This window comes from Protobothrops mucrosquamatus, unplaced genomic scaffold (assembly GCF_001527695.2).
Source record: "Protobothrops mucrosquamatus isolate PMUCROS unplaced genomic scaffold, P.Mucros_1.0 scaffold106, whole genome shotgun sequence".
Classification (NCBI taxonomy): Eukaryota; Metazoa; Chordata; class Lepidosauria; order Squamata; family Viperidae; genus Protobothrops; species Protobothrops mucrosquamatus.
In genome coordinates, this window is record NW_015386478.1 from 1,220,887 (window position 1) to 1,241,820 (window position 20,934).

A 20,934-nucleotide genomic window follows, 5' to 3' on the forward strand; every position below is an offset into this window, starting at 1 on the left:
GTAAAATAAAATGTTTTAATAACTGTTGTGCATGCTGAAATGCTGCATTAATATATAATCATCAAAGTTCTGGTAATATTGTTAATATTGACACAATTGCTTAAAATAGGCAGAATCTAGAAGTTCTTACTTCTTTAGATATCAAGAAATCTTTCAATATGGTTTCTTGGAAATATTCAAACTAAGCAAAAATTAATATGAATTTTCTCAAAATTTTAAAGCTTAGATTGAATTGTTTTATATCAAGTATAAAATCTAAAACCTAAATCAAGCATTATTACTATGTATTATCATTTTAGTTTAAGTTATGCTATGATCATTCCAATAGTTTATTTTTATGATTGTTTTTTATTTTAATAATTGTTTATATATGCATTGTTTAATTAATTAATTAATGTATGTTTCCCCAAAGTCATTTATTGTGAGTTTTTGTGATAAATATTCACTATCCCTTTTTCAATTTGCCATAAAATTTTTTACTTATATTAGGACACCTGAATATATTAAAAGGATCATAGTACGGACACAGAGTATAATGTTATACTCTGTTTTATGCAAATGATACATTTTCTAAGACAATGAGAAATGTCCATTGTTAATTTTATTTTGCTAATATGAGTTTGGACTCCTTTCTGATTAGTTTATAAAGTTAGAAGAAATCAGATTAAATATAATTGGTTCTCAGTAATTTCAGTGTGTTTGGGGATTTGGGGGGGGATTAGGTTGTGTTCCAACTCCTTTATTTATTCATTTCTAGGTTTTCTCTGCACCAAAATAGCAGTTATTCCAATGTAAGAATTCCCAGAAATCTTACTTAACTAATACATTTCATGTTTTATCTTTGATTGGCATCAAAACTGGGAATAAACATTTGCGGGTAAAATAAATATGATCAACAAGCATTTAATTCTGAGACTGACCTTAAAATATTCAATACTTCCTCTGATAAGAGCATCCCTTAAGATATTCGCTGTTTCAATTACAACTGCCAACTGGGAATGTGGATTTTATTTTCTGTACTTTTAGCTTTATATTGTTTTCAGCTTTAAAACAGGACATAATGTCAAATAATGCAAGAACTGTGCAAGAGCTTAGAATAGCCTAATTCAAATACTTTTCTCCCCCTTCTTATTTTTCATTCCCCCAGTTCCACAACTAGTTCTGTACCATCTGCAGCCAGATGCCTCTGCTCCCAGGCACTCCTAAAGCTATGGAGGCTTCAGCTGCTGCTGCTACAGCAAGAGTGCCTTATTTAAATTGTTAATTTTTTAGCATGCTACTAAATTATGCTGAATAATCTATAGCGTAGTTTGAAATCTGTATTTTGAAAACCTTTTAGCTCATTTGCAGCCTGCCATATTGCTAAGATGTAAACAAGTCACAGTCAATGCCATGGGAAGTTCAGTACCCAAGGTGAGAGATTTGCTATAAACAATAAATTGGTCAAAGATAAGAATCTTTTAGAAAGTAAAGTATTAAGTATTTTGAATAAAAGTGATACTGTCCGTTCTCCTGAAAAAGATAACCCCATCTGTTCATTTTTGGCACTTTTCCTAATAAGAGGAGAAAAACATTATTTTCAAAAATTAATGCTTCTATTAAATTTTTAAATCACTTTTATGCTTTAATTGATAGATTATGTTCATCCATCCTTTATTTTCTCCCTCCCCAAATATAGTTAAGATTCAATTTAATATTTCTCAGCATCTCGATTATCAGTGTTTTATGGAAGCTACAATGAGATAACATATCCTATTAAGTTTTAGCTGTTACCAACAGCAGGAAAAGAGCCAACTTTTTTCATTGATATTTATAGTCTCCATATTAATGTTCAAATAAGGTACATTTTCAGCTTTATCTGAAACTTTACTCCAATTAAAAATAGGGCTGTGTGATTTGATTTGAGGGGCAGTTTGTACACCTTCTGGAACTTGCTGCCTGAAAAAGGCTTCTTATTTCTCCCATTGCTACTTTCTGAACCTGATGCATTCCCTTTTGCGGACCTGGCATAGCTCCTTGAAAAGCCTTCCTACTTGACTGACCACATGGACACATTTACAGATGATCTTTCTGCCATACTAAACTGATGACATCAGAGGATAATTATTTCTCACATGCTTTCAACATAAGCACAAAAGAAAAGCTAACATAAACTTTTAATTTTTATTAAATTCAGTATCAGGCTTAACACCAATGCATACTACAGTAGCTCAGTCTGTCACTCCTCTAAACAATGAATAAGAGACTGACAAATGTCTAGCTATGCCAGAGTTGATAGTCTCTCTTGCATCATCCATTACAGGTGGTCCTCACTTAATGGCCACTCATTCAACAACCAGATGAACTTACAGTGGCTCTGAATGAGGGAAACTCAATTAGGTCCGTAATAGAGCCTGTCACATTATTCCTGCAGTCACGTGATCATAACTCAGGCACATGGTAATGGGCTTCCAATTACAAAGTCACAGAATCCTGCAATTATGTAATCACCATTTGCAAATCTCTTGGCCAGCTTCCTACAAGCAAAGTTGGGAAAATTGGTAAGAGATTGCAAAATGGTGACTATGTGACATCCTCGCTTAACATCCAGCAATGAATCGTTTAATAATAGCAACCTAAGTGCCAGAATTTCTGTTACTATGTGGCAGTCGTGTGATTTTATATTTTACGACAATACTACTTAGTGACAGAAATTCCAGTCCCACTTACCATTGTTAAGTGAGGACTACTTGTACACAAGACAATCTAAAACATTATTTAACAAGAACTTGACATTTTTTTTGATTTTGATAAAATATCAATGAGTTAAAATCAACACAAATGGGTTAAATGTGTAAAAAACTATATAACAAATAAACAAACATAGATGGAACTGCCTCCTCATATTCATATCTGAATTTGCAACAAAAATTCTGGCATAATAACTGTAAGTTTTTGTACAATACAGAGAAAATGTCATATTTTTTTTATAATTAGGCATATACATATAAACCTCACTGAACAGTTAGTTCACCCTTAAAGCAGTACAGGTAATTTCTGGATAAGATTATTCCTTGCTCTCAAATCTATTCAGTACAATGCTATCCTTACAATAATACGTTGTTTCCCTTTATTAAGCCAAATATAAAATAAAACAGGCAGACTGTATACATTATTATATTATTTGTAAATAATATATACCTCTCCAAGAGCTTCATAGCGTTTTTGGTTCCATCTATGTAAATCTTCTCGGTAGTTAAAAACAAATGGCTCTCCAGTTTTTATATGTCTTAACTGCCCTTCTATAAAGAAAAATAGTAGTGTTAAATTTAAAACACAACTTTCAAAATGCTAACTCATTATAATACTTCATGATACAATATCCACTTTAAGTAGTTTATATTCCATAAAGAGATCCAGTCTGATTATGGTGCCAGACTGGAAAGTGTGAGACTTTAAGTTCAAGCCCCACCTTAGCCATGAAAGCCAGCTGGGTGACTTTGGATGATCTCTGTGGTCTATGTTTATACCACGCTTATACACTTATGCACTTAGTTATGAGTGCATAATAGATAAAATCAGTAAAAATAGATTCTCTCTTCAATTATTCCCTTTACATTTGGCATTATACACAGGTGTCAAAAATGAGTTTTTGAAATATAATGATGATACTGCACTGCTATTTTAGGTGATATTTTGCACCTAAAACCACTTCCAAAAAACTTGCCAAGAAAACTGCAGGAACTAGTCCAGGCAATCATCAGAAGTCTCTCTCACACAAAAAACTATTTTTCATACATTATGGATTTATTTTGCCTAGATATAATTACTGATGAAAACAAATAGATATAAGAGCAGAACTTACATTCATAGAAATTATATTGAATTGTATACAGTTCAATATTTTTGTCTAAACAAATAGATAAGATCTTTTGTTTGAGAAGGTTATGTCTACTATGTACAGTACTTTATGCTATCTCAGAATTTCTGCCTCTTAATATATTGATCAAGAAAAGGTATTATTACCTTTTTATTCATTATCAATTTCAATGTGTTTACTAACTGCCAATTAAATGTTCCACTCCAACTTCACATCCAGTTTTAATATACCTTCCTTAATGCCAATCATTGTTTCTTCTAGCACATCTATTTTTAAAAAATCCCTGCTCAATTTTTGTGTTTATTTTCAAAGCAAGTTTCTCCCTAACGAAATTAGAGCACTGTTTTGAATTGTAGTATATTCTGAAGTGCTCTTAATTTTCACCAAGTCACCATCTTCTAGATTTTTGGGGGGTAAATCAGAATAAAATTCCCTCCAAATCACAAAACCATGAATGAGGATATTAAAAAGACATATAAAAAATTCTACTAACAGCTCCAATAGGATGATGTAGAATAAAGAATTATTTAGAATATAGCAGTGCCTTTCAAACACAAGGATGGCTGAACTTTTAACCTTTTAGCATCATGCATTAACATTTATGTGTTACTAGCTTTTAGCAAGCTAATATGCATTATTAAATGAGCAGTCCTAAAACGAGGCAGAAGAATACTGCTTTAAATGATTGAACTATTTGTTTCAAAGAATTAAAAACTTAACAAGCAAGATTTTTTTAATACTTTTCAATGAAACTCTTTGAGTTACTGAATAGCTAAGTATTATATTTTTAATTGCTTATGTGTCATGAAGTCATTATTAGTGACCACATAGAAATTCTTGAGTATGATCTGTCACCAATCTTCTCCTTCATGCCTTCCAACAATGCACCCATTTTCTGATGTAATTGAGTCCATTCACTTTGCTGATGGTCATCCTATCCTTCTTTCCTTCAACCTTTCCCAGAGTTATAGACTTCTCAAGAGAGCTAGGTCTTTGCACCATGAGTACCAAATATGGTAATTTAAGAACTCCAGATTGATCTTTCACATGATCCATTTGTTTATTTTCTTGATCATCTATGTAATTTTCAGGTATCTTCTCTAATATTAGCTTTCAAAAATGTCAATACTTTTTCTATCCTGCTTATTGAAAGTCCATCTTTTGCTTCCCCATAGTATCACAGGGAAAACCATTGCCTGCAGATTGTGATCTTCATAGGTTAAACAAATCACAGCATATGTACACCTTTTCCAAAGCCTTTATTGCTATCTTACCAAGCAGTGGTCTGCAACTACCATTTTTCTTCAGGTTACTTTATGATTAATAGCCAAATGTAAAAGCCAGACACTATCTACTAATACATTATCATTGTTGTCAATTCTAAGGGTAGCTTTTATACTTGCTATCATTAGTTTGGTCTTCTTTATATGTAATCTAAGTTCTATTTTTTCACTTTGCTCCCTGACTTTCATTAATAGGGTTTCTAGATCACATGGATAGACAATGTAATTGTAATTGACAATTTAAAGTGCTATATATATGATTATATATTTTTAAAAAATCTTCCATAAAATTGGAAAAGGTGACACAAGAAAAGAAGCTAATATTTATATTTTTAGTATCTTGTTAAACTAAAATCTGCAGTATCTTTAGGATCAGTTGTTAAGGTATAGTTCACAATGTTATTTCAAGGAAAACTATTCAGATTTCTCCCCAATGTATATTTACAATTCTTTTTTATTCATGTATAGCAAGAATGTGAATATCTGTACATTTCTAACCAGGGAAAAATTATTTCAGATTATTGCTTGTACTAATTATTTGATGCATCTGTATAAGAATAATCAGTACCAAGCTATAAAAATAAGGCATGGAAAAATATTTATTTTTAAATGATTTTTCCCCTGAAATTATTACTTACTTTCATTAAAAGTATATTCAAATCCTTCAAGAGTATCAGGAAACTCAAGAGGTGGTTCATCTTTTTTCATCAGTTCATCCAAGTCTATTCTAGACAACAAGTCTGGGGAAAAAAGGTGGGGAAGAAGATAGTCTTTCTGTAGACCTCAAAGTTATTACTTCTAACAAAAATAGTGACTGTAAAAGAATTGTTAATTTATCACAAACATAGTCAGCAACTTCCCATATACATAAAATGTTTAAGTTTAAAAAAACTATAAAAATATTGACAATATATTGTTCCTACAGAGTTCCATCAAGCTATGACTTTTTTCAGGTTACCGACATTAAGATTTTGAAGCTGCCCATTCAAATCTCCCAATTTTCTTTTTCAACCCACATTCAATTTTTTGAGGCTACTGGATTATTTTAGAAGAATTGCCCTTTTAACTTTAAAAACTTAATTTGGTCTGTTTACAAATGCTGGGATTTCCAGAAATATACTAGTATGATTAGTTATACAGGAACTTTGTTTGGTTTCATTTCTGACCAGAGTTTATTCTTAAAATAAATGACAAAACTATAATCTTTTGCATCTGTATTTTTGCAAAAGGAAAAACTGGCCCAACCTTCCAGATTATGCAGCATCAGGGGTTGGGAGACAAGAGGTCAAAACAGGTCAAAACAGGCAAGGAACAAAGAACATTTATATGTTTGAATAAATTCAAATTTCTTGAGCTGGATGTACTAGATCACAGAGTGCTAAAGAACGCACCTGAAGTAATCTCAAAACGACTGGCAGTAATCGTTGAGAAATCTGGAGTACATCAGAAACAGCATAAAACTGGAGAAAAACTAACATTGCAATCTTTTAAAAAGGGAAAAGAACGGACCCAGGAAATTACAGATCAATCAGCTTGACACCAATACTTGGGGAAAAAAATCAAGAAAATATTGCAAGTACTTGGAAAACAACATCATATTTATTACAAGTCAGCATGGTTTGGTTAATAATAGGTCATGTTCAACGAATCACAATACTTCTTCACTGTTATTTCATCCACAGAATGCCACCCAATGGCCTTGTTTAGGGTTACCCAGACAGTCCTCAGGAAAAGGAGCCCAGAGGCCCATCTACAGGATCATGTGGAGGAATTTTTCATGCATCTGGAGGATAAAATCATTCTGATTCATTTCCTGTTGGATATGAAGCATGTACAAATATTGTAGAGATGCCCAGGGAGCAAATTTATCCAGTTATCTGGGAACGGTTTGATTCTGTTGGACCTGTGGAAGTGGAAAGGGTCCTCCAGAACGAAAACAACACCACCTGTGCATTAGATCCATACTACTCCTGGCTGGTTAAGGCCACTCAGGAGGTGTCCTGTGGATGTTCCAAGTGTTGGTGAATTCATCCTTGTTGGAGGGAATTTTAAAAAGGTGTTGTTATGCTCCCTCTCAAGAAGCCATTGCTGAATCCTACCATTCTAGATTATTTTTGTCCATTCTCCCACCTCCCATTTTTTGGAAAAGTGGTGGTGACGGTGCTGACATTGCAACTCCAGAGGATCCTATAAGAAACAGATTATCTGAACCTTTATTAGTCAGGTTTCAGGCCCAGATATGGGACTGAAATAGCACTAGTCACACTAATGGATAATCTGTCAGGAGCAGGACAGAGGTGGTATATCCATCCTTGCTAGTCTTTCATTACCATCAACCATGGCATTTTTTTTGGCCTGACTTAGTGAGTTGGGCCTGAATGGCACAGTTCTGTGTTGGTTCATCTCCTTCCTCTGAGGTTGCCCCCAATTGATGTTAATAGGAAAAGAGATCCAGTTATTGGCCCCTGCTTTGTGGGGTGCCACAGTGTTCTGTGTTCTCCACTCCTTTTTAACATCTACATGAAACTTCTGGGTGAGATCATCCATCACTATGGGATGAAGTATCACCAGTATATCACCAGTTATATATCTCCGTCCTAGGTGAAGTAAGTGATGCAGTGGACATTCTTTCATGGTGCTTGGAGATTATAAGGGCCTGTATGGGAAAAAACAAATTTCAGCTGAATGCCCTTTCCTGGATATGGAGGCACTCTCGTCGGTCAATCATACCCTGGTCATATCTCGTTTGGACTAGTGCAATGTGCTCTACATGGAGATAACCTTGAAAAGTACCCAGAAGCTTCAGCTGGAACAAAATGTGGCCACACAGGCAATTTTAGGCACCCTAAGATGGGCTCATATAACACTTCTACTCTGTGAACTGTATTGGATGCCAGTTTGCTTCTCGGTCCAATTAAAAGATTATGACCTATAAAATTCTACATGACATGGAATCGGCTACTTATAAAGCCATCTTCTTCCCATTACATTAGCCCATCCCAACTGGTGAGAAGATATGTTGCAGACTCTGTCAATGGTGGGATCTAGGAAGACAGCCTTCTCTGCTGTTGCCCCTGCTCTATGGAATATTCTCTCCCTAAAGGCAAGGCAGCACCCCACTCTCCTGGCCTTCGGAAAAGGAGTTAAAACATGGCTCTGTGGCCTTGTATGGGGAGCCTAGGGGGGCATGCAGCTGTGGGGCCCCCTGGAAGATCATCCTTTACCTTTTATCTAATTTTAATCTCTTGCCCCATTTTAAAATTTGTAACCTTTATACATACTGCTTTACATTTTAAATTTTTATTATACTCCTTCTTTGAGGGAGATGGGCTGTTCAGAAATGTGAAAAATAAATAATCTTTTTGGATTAATATACTGAGATTAGAAGATCAAGAAACTACTGTGGATATAATACACCTAAACTTCATATCTTCAGTAAGGATTGAGATAGGACTAAGGCCACAACCTCTTAATAAAATGGAATAATGGTCCTATTACCAGATGGATTCACAGTTGGTTAAACAATCATGCATAATACATGTTCCTTAATGGATTTATGTGTATATGGAGAGGTTTCATCTTGGCCCCGCTGCTCTTCAATGTTTTTATGACTTAGATGAAGAAAGAGGAGGGATATTCAGCAAATCTGCAAAGAACTCATCACACTCAGGGTTCAAAAAGGTCTTGATAGACTTGAATATTGCATCCTATTCAACAAAATCCTATCCAATCGTGAGAAATGTGAAGTTTTGCACTCAACTAAATAAAAAAACAGATGCACAAATATAGAATAGACAGTACCTGGCTTCTCAGTAGTACTTGTTCGGAGGATTTCAATTTGCTGGCAGACAACATATTAAGGATGAGTTAGCACTGTGCTGTACCTACCCAAAGAGTCAGTGCAATCCTGGGCTTAATCAACAGTGAAGAGCAACAAAGCGTGCTCTTGAATGTGAGGATCTTGAAAGATAAATTCTATGAAGAATGGTTAAAATAACTGAGAGCAAAGAAGGGTAAGGGAAAACATGGTAACAGTTTTCCAATTCTTGAAATGCTATCACAGGGCAGAGAGTTTGGATTTATTCTCCATATACAAAAAACAAGTGGTTGTAACTTTACAGAGATCTAAGGAATTTGTTGATTGTGAGAGATGTAAAGCAACATAATAACCAGCCACCTGAAGCTGTTGGTGCTCCATAACAGGAGATTGGACTCGGATGTTTGAGGAGTCCTGCTTTGGTAGAAGACTGGACTAGAACACTTCCAAGATCCCTTCTGACCTAATGAGTCTATGAATCTATGACTAATAACAGCAACAAAAGATGATTTAACATTAAAGGTAAAGGAAAAGGTTTCCTCTGCCCAGTCATATCCAACTCTAGGGGGCAGTGCTCATCTCCGTTTCTTAGCTTGGCCAGCATGACTAGATGCCAAGGCACACAAAACATTGTTATCTTCTCACTGAAGTGGTACCTAATTATCTATTTGCATTTGCATGCTTTTGAGCTGCTAGGTTTGCAGGAACTGGAGCAAAAATCTTTATCTTTTGTATTTTTGTTATTTTCAGAAGAGCTTTCTTTTGCACCGAAAATTTAAATCTGAACTGCTTTAAGATACATTACTTTTCTTTTTATGGGAAAGGGTCAGGATGTTCTTTAAGTATGTATTTACATATTGATTTCATCCCAACTTAACACCTACTGGCCAGGAAAAGAATCACAGATTCTTTCTATGGCCACTCCAACCTTATGGAATATTCTCCTTCATTTTTTTTTTCTTATATTGTGATGCTTCTTTTTAATTTGCAAGCCATCTAGAGTAATTGTGGAGATTAGGTGGTCTTAGAAATGTGTTTTCCTAAATGAGTAAAGCACTAAGCACATTTGAATTAGAAGGGTATTCAAACAAATCTAAATATTTACCACCTACTCTCGATTTCATACATACTGTACATACATACATACATACATACATACATACATACATACATACATACACACACACACACACACACACACACACACACACACACTCTCTTCTCTGGGCAAAACTGGATAAATATGTAAATTTAAGATTGCAATAAACTTGCATGATTACTGCTTATCTTTATTCTCTTAATAAGGAATATATATACATATACATACACGCACACACTTCTTTCTTTCCTTCCTTTTCTTCCTTTCTTTTTCTTTCTAACGATAAACAGTGATCATGCAAATCCATTGCAATAATAATAATAACATGACCCAGAACTTGCATCTAAACTGACTGAGGGAAAGTGCAGAAGACAACAGCACTATAGGAGAGTGAGGCAATTCAATTGCCCTGCCTTCTAAGAGTGAAAATGTCTGAAGCTATCATGTGAATACTGCCTCTGAAGAGCATATTGATTATATTTATGTCCTATCAGTTTTCTATATATTTCAGGATAGCATACACATTGCCAGTTTATATGGCACTTTTTTTCTGAAGACTAGAAACAGCATATAAAATGGGATATAGTATCCCATTTTATGTTCAGAGGAAGAAAAAAAGGCACGTTGAAGAGAGTTCAGCAGGGAATAAGATTCAAAATCCCAAACTGTATCAGATTAAAAGTTATAGAAATCTAAAAGGAACCAAATAAGCAACAATTCCTCCCAATACAGAGGGAGGGAGGGAGGGAGGGAGAAATCTAATTCAACCAGGCTACTATGGTGGAGTTTTGTATATCCTTCCACTGAAATAATTTTGAAATTATTATAATACGTTAATTCGGCATCAACTTTTGCAAACAATTAAGGTATGTTTGTTTACTCTTTAAAGCTTTCACCACACACTACTTTGTTCATTCTGAGTGTTGACTAATATGCGTAAGTTGTAGCATTTTTCTTTCCATTATAGGATTTTTGCCATCAGGGGGATCCAACTGGCTTCTCTATCACAACTAACAGCAGTCCTGTTGCATGCTGATATATCCTTTTTCGAAGTAAAGAACAAAAATTCTGGATTATGGATGTATGTAAGAGGTTTATTGCAGCCAAGAAATGTGGGTTGTATCATTTGCACTTGCTCACCTGTTTTACTAACCACAAAATTATAGTTCATCAGAACACAGTCTACGGAGTGCCTATGGAGGAGAAGTTCCAAATTAATTTGTACCCTTTAATGCTGTAGTCTTCTCTTTTTCATCAGGACCTCCTTGTTGGAGTTGAGCCATGTTTATCCAAACTCTCAGCAATTTTAAGACAATGATGAAAACATGCATCAATCTTGAGGTGATAAGCTGAAAAAAATTATAAGTTAGAATGATAAATTTATTTTCTGGAAATATCCTGACTAGAAAAAATCATTAGAGAAATTAAACGTTTTTTCTAATCAATACCATCTGAAAAAAGGTGCTAGATTGTTTGAAATGAGATGGGCTATAAATGTTGCTATATAAACAAATAATATGGCTCAAGAAAAAATATTTCCAACATCTGTCATAAAATGTATCTCATAGGCATATAATTCTAGATATCCTCCCTAACAATAATTTTTCATTTAAGGGATTGCTTTTGCACTTTATTTTCCATTCCCAATTTGCTTTGCAAATACATTAAGTTGCCTTTGCTCTCCATCTTTGCCAAGGCTTTTGGCAGTTTCTTCAATAAAATCAATAACAGTCAGCCTGGATTTTTATCCCATTCCCCAAAATTCTCTGCCTTAGTCATCTGCCTTTATTTCTTAAGCACATAATTCGTTTTCAAGGAACCTCTTAATCAAATAGGATGATCGCATAATGTACAAGTAACGCAGAAATAGCGGTTACTCTGTAATCTAGTATCTAGAGTTTGAGGGCCTACTATGACTGGGATGACAACAGCTTTAAGTTTTGCACTTCACTTTCCATCTTTCTCTCATCAATATAATTTATTAATTTTACAGTCTTACAACCTACTTCAAAAAATCACTCACCATAGTAATTTGCCTGCCTCTATATTTGCCTCTATATTTGCCTGCCTCTATATATTTGCCTGCCTCTATATTTTGCCAATATAGCAGACTAAATCTGTTTGATCCTCAATCACATTTAAGTCTGCAGATCTGCAGCGCTTATTCTCAAATGGTAGCTATCTTTTCCTGGTATATCTAGACTACCTTCTTCCTCCCCTAAATTCAACATTCATTCATTACTAATAGAAAACTATTAACAGGAAGGATAAAGAAGGTAAAAAAAACCCAGAACAAATTAGACTACATTACTCCTTGAGAACCAGCACCCACCCACTCACAGCATTTATCACCCATAGCACTTGCCAGAAACTTAGCACCCACCTACAGTCCTTGCTGGCCCATCTGCAGTCCTCACCAGCCCACCGGCACTTTTTAGCACCACCTGTAGCACTGCCATCCTCCTACCCTGTACTCCTAGTCCAGTGGTGGCGAACCTATGGCACGGTGCCAGAGGCGGCACTCAGAGCCCTCTCTGTGGGCACACGCGCCGTCGCCCCAGTCCTAGGCCTTCAGCTGGGTTTTATAAAACCTTTTCGCTTTAGGCCTCTGCCGCCGTGTGCAAAAAAACAACAACTTTCAATCAGTCAATTTCAACTTCTCGCAGGAAAAAAAAAGATCTTGCAAAGTTGAAATTGATTGAACTTTTTAGTCCCACCCAGTCTGCCATTACCACCACAGCCACACCCATCCAATTGGCCATGCCCACCCAATTGGCCACACCCAGCCAATGGGCCATACCCACCTGGCACTCGAAGAGGCATAAGAGGGTTTTGGGTTGCAGTTTGGGCACTCAGACTCTAAAAGGTTCGCCATCACTGTCCTAGTCTGAGACTCCGCTAGTAGCCTCACCAGGTAAACAAGGCAGGAAACACAAAGAGATAAGCTAATTCCACTTTATTCTAAACCTACTGTTCATTAATAGAATCTTGCAAGTCTGAAAGTACAATTCTCCCATCAGCAACTTTACAGCCTGAGAAATTAGGGAAGCCTCTTGCTCTGCCCACTATGCAGTTGCGGGCTATGCTGTCTCTTATCTGACTGTTCCTAGACAGCATTCTTTGTCCCATCTCCCAAGATCATTCCCACAGACCATTACACCTGGCTCTTCCCTCTTAACAACCCCATGGTCCTGAGGTCATGATAATAACTGGGACTGGTGGGATTGTTATTGCTAAGCAATGTGGTCATGTGACACTGCACTTCATAAGGAGATTGCTTAGCAACAGCAATCTAGATCCCAATTATTGTCATAAAAGCCATGGTGGAGCAGTGGTTAGAATGCAATATTGCAGGACTGTCAGCAGTTTGACTCTCACTGGCTCAAGGTTGACTCAGCCTTTCATCCTTCCAAGGTCAGTAAAATGAGGACCAGATTGTTGGGGACAATATGCTAACTCTGTAAACTGCTTAGAGAGGGCTGTAAAGCACTGTGAAGCAGTATGTAACTCTATAGCTAAGTGCTATAATCAAAGGACTATTTGTAAAAAGGTGCATACAATTTTATGATTTAATATTGAATAGATTCGAAAGCATTTCAAAACATGTCACCATAAGAGTCAAAATCTTTGCGAGAAACTTGGCACTTTTTGCCAGAAACTATTTTTCCAATATTGGGTTCAAGCTTTTGTGATAACAGTTTTCAATAGGGCTAATAAATGTTCATTTTTAATCTTACCCTGTGTGAAGTTTTAATTATCTTCAGGAGTGAAAATAAATGTTCACATTGTTATGTACTACCAAACATTAAGATTCTTATAGCAAACATACACATTTAAACAAAATGTTTTAATTAGAATAAAAATATGAAACACTAACTTTGTTATATAGTACTTTTTATCACTGTGTTACACTAAATTTCAAATTTCATCTGAATGTTATTTTTCACTCTCAACATTAGAAAAAGGATCTCTGATTAATAAAAATTTGTTATCACACATTTTGAATCCTTCAAATTGCTTTTAAAATTCAAAGTGATTCTTAAATATTTGAATCATAATTGCATAAATTAAAGGAACAAAATAAACATTGAAATAACATTCCAATCTAATTTTGACCCCGAAATTTTAAATTCATTCATTTAAATGCTTCATAATACCTAGAATGAAAGCCAACTGTGTTGACCAATTCTTCTTGTTTTTGTGACTCTACCCTCACTTCTAAAATTTTTGATTTCATGATGAAGTTGTCAAAACATCAAAAACATATGATAAGAAAACCAGCAGAGTTCTGTATAATAAAATAAACCTTCCTTTTCACCTTCAATTTCAAGAAAATTGATGTTGATACAATCCTCAAGAATATAAAAATTCACTGTTTGCTTAACAAACTTCAGCATGTGTTCCATTTACATTACTTTTTGAGCACAGCACTTCCTGGCACATAATGCAGTGCTTCTGATGAAATGATCAAAAGCAATTTCATTCTGCTTAGCCAATAACTGAGCTAATCCTTTTCCCTGTCATTGGCTGCTGCACATCTGTAGCCACACATATTAGTTTTGATTTTGAAAGATTATACTTTTCTAAAAGTTCATACACTTTCTTAAATATATATTTCTCTGTTGTAGTATCATTAAGACAAAGAATATGAAGTAATTCTCTACTCCAAGATTTTTGTCAATGCATGAATAAATATGTGATCATCTGTCGTGGCCTTCTGAAAAGCAAAGTCAATGGGGAAACCAGAATCACTTAACAACCTTGTTACTAACTTAACAATTGTAGTGATTCACTTAACAACTGTGGCAAGAAAGATTTCACTTAACAACAGAAATTTGGGGTCAATTGTGGTCATAGGTTGAAGACTACTGGTACTCAATTTTCCCCAATCTCTTTTACCGATTGAAAGCAACAAAATATCATTTCCATTTAACACAAGGTATGGTTAGCCTACGAATAATGGATACACTGTTTCTTTCCTTTCCCTTAGATTTAAATATAACTAAATAAGCTCTTTTTGTAGTTGTTAGCCTCCTCCACTCTTCTCATTCTATTCAAAATTTAACTTTGCTGACATGGTCTCTTCAGTTCTGACCTAATCTGTATATGCTGTTCCTTGCTCAGCTGCCAATTACTTCTTTCCACATCCACATTCATTTTCCTTTTTATTTTCAAATTGTCACTAAAGACACATTTTTTCTGTCTTTTCTTTCTCACTCAAGTTCATTGTAATTATGATTTTTCTAGCACGATACATTTCTGTATTTATCTATTAATGGAATAAATCTTTATATAGCTCAAATCCATTTATTTGTCAGCATAACAATTTCATAACCTAACCAACTGTAGTTATCTTGATACTGTGCTTCAACAATTAAACATGTCAATTAAAACAATACATAAAGGCAACGAATAAGCGTAAAAACAAAGACTTTATACATAATGTAAAAGGTATCATATGGAGGCACATGCTTCCTTCATCATTACCTACATTAAATAAGAAAACTAATTCCAAACAGTCTTACAGGATTTTTTTCCCTTTAGTTTATATTTTCTTTTAATTTAGACACTGTCTTGAAAAAATGTTTCATGAACGCTGACACTGATTTTAAAAACCATACTTACCTACCTATGTGTCTCAGCCACAATTACAGCCAGCTATTACATAGAACCTCACACTTTTGCCTCAGCTTCTAACCTTTAAAATCAAATTTTCACTATCTCAAAAATCTCTGGCTACAACCTCCTCTAACTTTCCAAATATGTGCAATATATATTGTAGCCATCTAATAGAATAATCTTGAACATATATACCAATGTATTTGGTGGGACTTATTTTCAGTTAAGTACCAGTCTGAAGATGATTGCACAGATCTAGAAAAAAAATAGCTACCAATTATAAATGCATAGATTATTTGTATTTATGATACTTTAACAATAGCAATTTATGCTTGTATCTTGGTTTTTATGTGATTACAAGATACACTGGTTTTATTTTCTCATTTTATTAGTGTTGTTTTAATGTGTATCAGATTTTTAATTAAAATGCCTTGAAGCTGTTTAAGGGTTTTAGGATTTAAACAATATAAAAAATATGCCAGCCAATTGATGACCATATCTATAATCAAAGGCTTCCAACAAGCTCTTTATAAAACAATAACACATTTTGACTGGAAATAGTTAAACAATGAATTGCTTTTAAAATGTGTTCTAGAAACACAAATCTCACAATTGCTTACCCTCTGATACACCATTTAAATATCAATACCAAGTGATAAATAGATAATGGGGAAGTGTTTATGCATTTCACAATGTATTAAACATAGAAAAGTATATTAGAGAATGTTAATGTGGTAACTTCTAATTGACTATTCAGAGCAATTTTAATGAAGTTGTACAAGCGAAAGGTATGTGTGAATAAGCAAACCTCATAACACTGTACAGTATTAGTGTATACCATTTCAGATATAGTAATCCTATTAATTTTTTTATAATAAAAAAACTGAAAAAGTACCAATTATGTTAATAGATTTTACAATGTAATAAACATGACAATAACCAAAGAATAAGATAATGGAGTGTGTTACTTTTGGAAATTAAAATATAGCAATATGCAAATGACACATTGCCTTACATGAACACACATTAACCCATCATTTTAGCAATTGCCCAATGCATAGTGAGTGTTATCTTTAAGTTTTTCAATTCCAAAGGCGAGCATCTGGCAGCCACTCCCCTTAAAATACATCAGGGCAAGGTGATAGTTCAAATGTTGCATAGGGCTGAAGTCTAGAGATGGGATGACAAGGTTATTATCTAGTTGGAAGTAGCCCTAAACAAATCTCATGACAATTATGTACACTATATTTTGAAACATCATTCAAACATCAATAAAGATGCACCCCTGCTACTTATACATGGATCGTGTAGGGCAGTGAGGACGAACCTTTTAGAGACTGAGTGCCCAAACTGCAACCCAAAACCCACTTATGCATCGTTGAGTGTCGGGTGGGTGTGGCCCATTGGGTGGGCGTGGCTGCGGTGGTAACGGCAGACTGGGTGGGACTAAAAAGTTCAATCAATCAATTCCAACTTTGCAAGATCTTTTTTTTTCCTGCGAGAAGTTGAAATTGACTGATTGAACCTTTTTTTTTTTTTGCACATGGTGGCGGAGGCCTAAAGTGAAAATGTTTTATAAAACCCAGCTGAAGGCCTAGGACTGGGGCGATGGCATGCGTGCCCAAAGAGAGGGCTCTGAGTGCCGCCTCTGGCACCTGTGCTATAGGTTCTCCATCACTGGTGTAGGGTTACTTTCCATTAGAATAGAATAGAATGGAGCTGGAAGGGATCTTGGAGGTCTTCTAGTCCAGCCCCTGCTCAAGCAGGAGGACCTATACCATCTCAGACAAGTGACTGTCCAGCCTCTTCTTAAAAATCTCCAGTGATGGAGCACCCAAGATTTCTGGAGGCAAGCTGTTCCACTGGTTAATTGTCCTCACTGTCAGGAAGTTTCTCCTTAATTCCAGGTTGCTTCTCTCTTTGATCAGTTTCCAACCATTGTTCCTTGTCCTGCCCTCTGGTGCTTTGGTGAATAACGTGACCCCCTCTTCTTGGTGGCAGCCCCTCAAATACTGGAATACTGCTATCATGTCTCCTCTATTTCTTCTTTTCTTTAGACTAGCCAAACCCAAGTCCTGTAGCCGTTCTTCGTATGTTTTAGTCTCCAAGCCTTTAATCATCTTAGTTGCTCTTCTCTGAATTTTCTCCAAACTCTCAACATAATGTGATACGGTGACCAGAATTGGCTGCAGTATTCCAGGTGTGGTCTTACTAGGGTTTTATAAAGCGGTACTAATACTTCACGTGATCTCGATTCTATGCCTCTGTTTATACAACCCAGGATTGTATTAGCTTTTTTGGCTGCTGTTGCACACTGCTGGCTCATAGTCAAGTGATCGTCCACTAGGACTCCAAGGTCCCTCTCACAGTTACTGTTTTTAAGCCAGGTCTTGCCCAATCTGTATTTGTACCTTTGATTTTTCCTGCCTAAATATAAAACTTTGCTTTTCTCCACACTGAAACTCATTTTGTTGGATAGGGCCCATTGTTCAAGTTTGTCAAGATCTTTTTGGATTCTGAGTTTGTTTTCTAGGGTGTTGGCTACTCCTGCCAGTTTGGTGTCATCTGCAAATTTGATGAGTTCCCCTTCAATTCCCTCATCTAAGTCATTGATGAAGATATTGAAGAGTACTGGGCCTAAGATGGAACCTTGTGGTATCCCACTGCTTACTTCTCTCCATGTCGATGTAGTGCCATTGAGGACTACTCATTGAGTATGGTTTGCCAGTCAGCTACAGATCCATCTAGTGGTGATGTTGTCTATTCCACCTTTTTCTAGCTTACCAAGGAGTAGGTTGTGGTCTACTTTATCAAATGCCTTACTGAAATCTAAGTATACTACGTCCACAGCATTTTGCTGGTCTACATCTTGTACTTTGGGGCATTATAAGAAAATAGAAAGACTGCAAGAACTCCAACACAAAGTTTTGTTTTTTCCATTATACCACTGGAAATCAGTGTGCCAAACCTTTGTTGTCTAACTTACGGATGTATTCCCTATTTTCTCTGGGGACCGTGGAACAGTTAAAACATCAGATAGCCTTCTTGAAAGAGATGGCAATAAAGATAAAACTGCAGAATAGTTATGTAAATATTTATCCTGACACTATTATTGTACTATAAAAAACATAAAAGCTCCTTCCAATATCTGATTAATATTACCAGTGCCTCAGGGGAAAAGGCATTAACGTTTATACATCAGCATTTTGTTTCCTTATTTTGCTTTGTTGTATTTTACGCTGTTACATTGTGTCCTCTTGTTACAACACATATATGACCCAAATTGAGCCTAAAATTTCTGTTGCTAAGTGAGACAGTTGAGTTGCCCCATTTTACCTTTCTTGACAAAGCTGTTAAATGAATCACTGCAGTTGTTAATATGGTTCTATAGTGAAACTATGACCTGTTATCATCACAGATGCTAAAAGTAATGTCTGGGTTCACAAGAATACATGCAATACCTATGAAGGTTGTCAGGCTGGAGAAGAATGCCTGATAAAATGATTATGTGACATAACAGAATGGAATGCTCTTTGTTCTCTATTGGCATATAAGTAGCTATCAAGGATGCACCTAACCCTACGTTCCACTTTTCAAGAAGAGCTATAGTTTTTACAACAGGGACATTCTAGTTTAGTTTGCACAACATACTTTTAAAATATGGCCCATCAACCAGACTGCATTTTTTGTGAATCCCAACAATTGGATTAAGTAAACAACAGTAAACAGATCTAAGAGAGTATTGCAGAATTACAACTGATTTCTAAAGCAACTGCACTGATATTAGGCAGAAGATAATTACTCTACTTTTTTATTACTATTTTGCAAGTTGAATTAGGAACAGAATACATTATTTATACCACTATTAATATATGTCGGTGAATATGACCCCTCAGTGAGCTTTGAAAGATGTACCGGCAGTACTAAAAATTCCATGTAGGGGAACATTGTTAGGGACCGATCTCGAGGTATTACTATTCTGCAGGCAATCGGGATGCTTGTTCTTCTCGCACTTTTAAAACCTCCAGTTCAGCCTCAAATGCAACGCCCTGCCTGTATCGATCACAGCAAAATTAACCAGACACCCTAATCCAGGTCCGTAGTTTATTTAGGGTTGCCAGGTCTGCTTCCAAAAAACAGCGGACAAGCGGGGGGGGGGGTTAAGTAGTAAAAAAAAGTAGACTGTACAGCTTTAGATTACATACCATTTCATCATAAAGCTTTTGAATAAAAAAAAATGACCACTATTTTGTGAAAAAAAATAGTGAACATAATGTGAAAAAAGTGGACTGTCCACTCAAATAGTGGACACCTGGCAACCCTAAGTTTATTTTCCCCCCCCTCCAGACGAGTCTGTCCCTTAGGGCTAGTTCTGGCGCACTCCTTTGAATACCTGCCTGAAAGGTCAGGAGGTTTCATCTCTCAGAGAAGACTCAGGAAAAGCACCTCGAAAACGCGCGCGGCCAAGTGGGAGGACAAGCAGTTCCTGCGATTCTCTACGACGCCTGCGTGTACTTCCTGTTCGTGACAGGCAAACCCCTTCCCCTCCCCTCCAACGGGGACACGGGGTCGCTACCGCCCCAGAGTTTTTCGCCTCCCCTCCTCGGCAGTTTAACCACAGCCGTGCCGCCGACAGCGCCGGTAGGAGAGAAAACGGGGGAAAGCGACGTTCTCTGCGAAGCCCTTTCGCGTCCCAGAAGGCCGAGGACGCGGACCCAGAAGCGGAGGGAAGGTTCCTTCTCCTGCCCCGTCGTCCCGTCCCTCCTCGCTCTCAACATGCACACCTGAGGGAGGGAGGGAGGGAGGGGGGGTGTCAGGAGGGCTCGTCATCGCCCGATCGAGAGGGGAAAGGGCCCTGCCTGCCGTCGGCGTACGCAAAAGCAAAGCGCAGCGGCTACACGTACCTGCAATTCCGGGAAAGGGGGCGGGGCCAAAACTCTTACCGCACCGCCGCTTCTCCTCTTACTGTTTTGCTTTGACTTACCCCGCCCCTTCCGTTTCGCCAAACGGCGAACCCCGGTTCCGGTTCCGGTGACGCGACGTAGTCAAAAAGTTCGCGCTTTTCGCGCTCTTGGCTCGCGCTTCCTTTCCCCCCCCCCTCCCTCCCCAGTTCGAAAGGCGGATGCGGCGCAAACGCTAAAACGCCGCGGTGTCTTCACGCGCAGGTACCGAGCAGTCGGAGCTTCTGGGTTTGAAAGCGATTCGTGTTTTTCTCTCGTTGCGGAATTGAGCCCCCGTCTTTACGTTCGTTACCTCG

At 36.7% G+C, this 20,934-nt stretch overlaps 1 protein-coding gene across 1 annotated transcript in view; it reads right to left on the minus strand.

The window, feature by feature from the left end:
* Window positions 1–20,622, minus strand: part of FAM172A (family with sequence similarity 172 member A) — a 145,755-nt gene extending 125,133 nt beyond the window's left edge. Inside the window, exons 1-4 of the mRNA XM_015812676.1 lie at window positions 20,582–20,622; window positions 11,284–11,407; window positions 5,781–5,882; window positions 3,181–3,281 (exon numbers count right to left, since the gene is read on the minus strand). Of these exons, the coding sequence (XP_015668162.1) occupies window positions 3,181–3,281; window positions 5,781–5,882; window positions 11,284–11,389 (309 nt within the window). The 5' untranslated portion in view covers window positions 11,390–11,407; window positions 20,582–20,622. The remainder of the gene's footprint in view (window positions 1–3,180; window positions 3,282–5,780; window positions 5,883–11,283; window positions 11,408–20,581) is intronic.
* Between the last annotated feature and the right edge of the window lie 312 nt (window positions 20,623–20,934).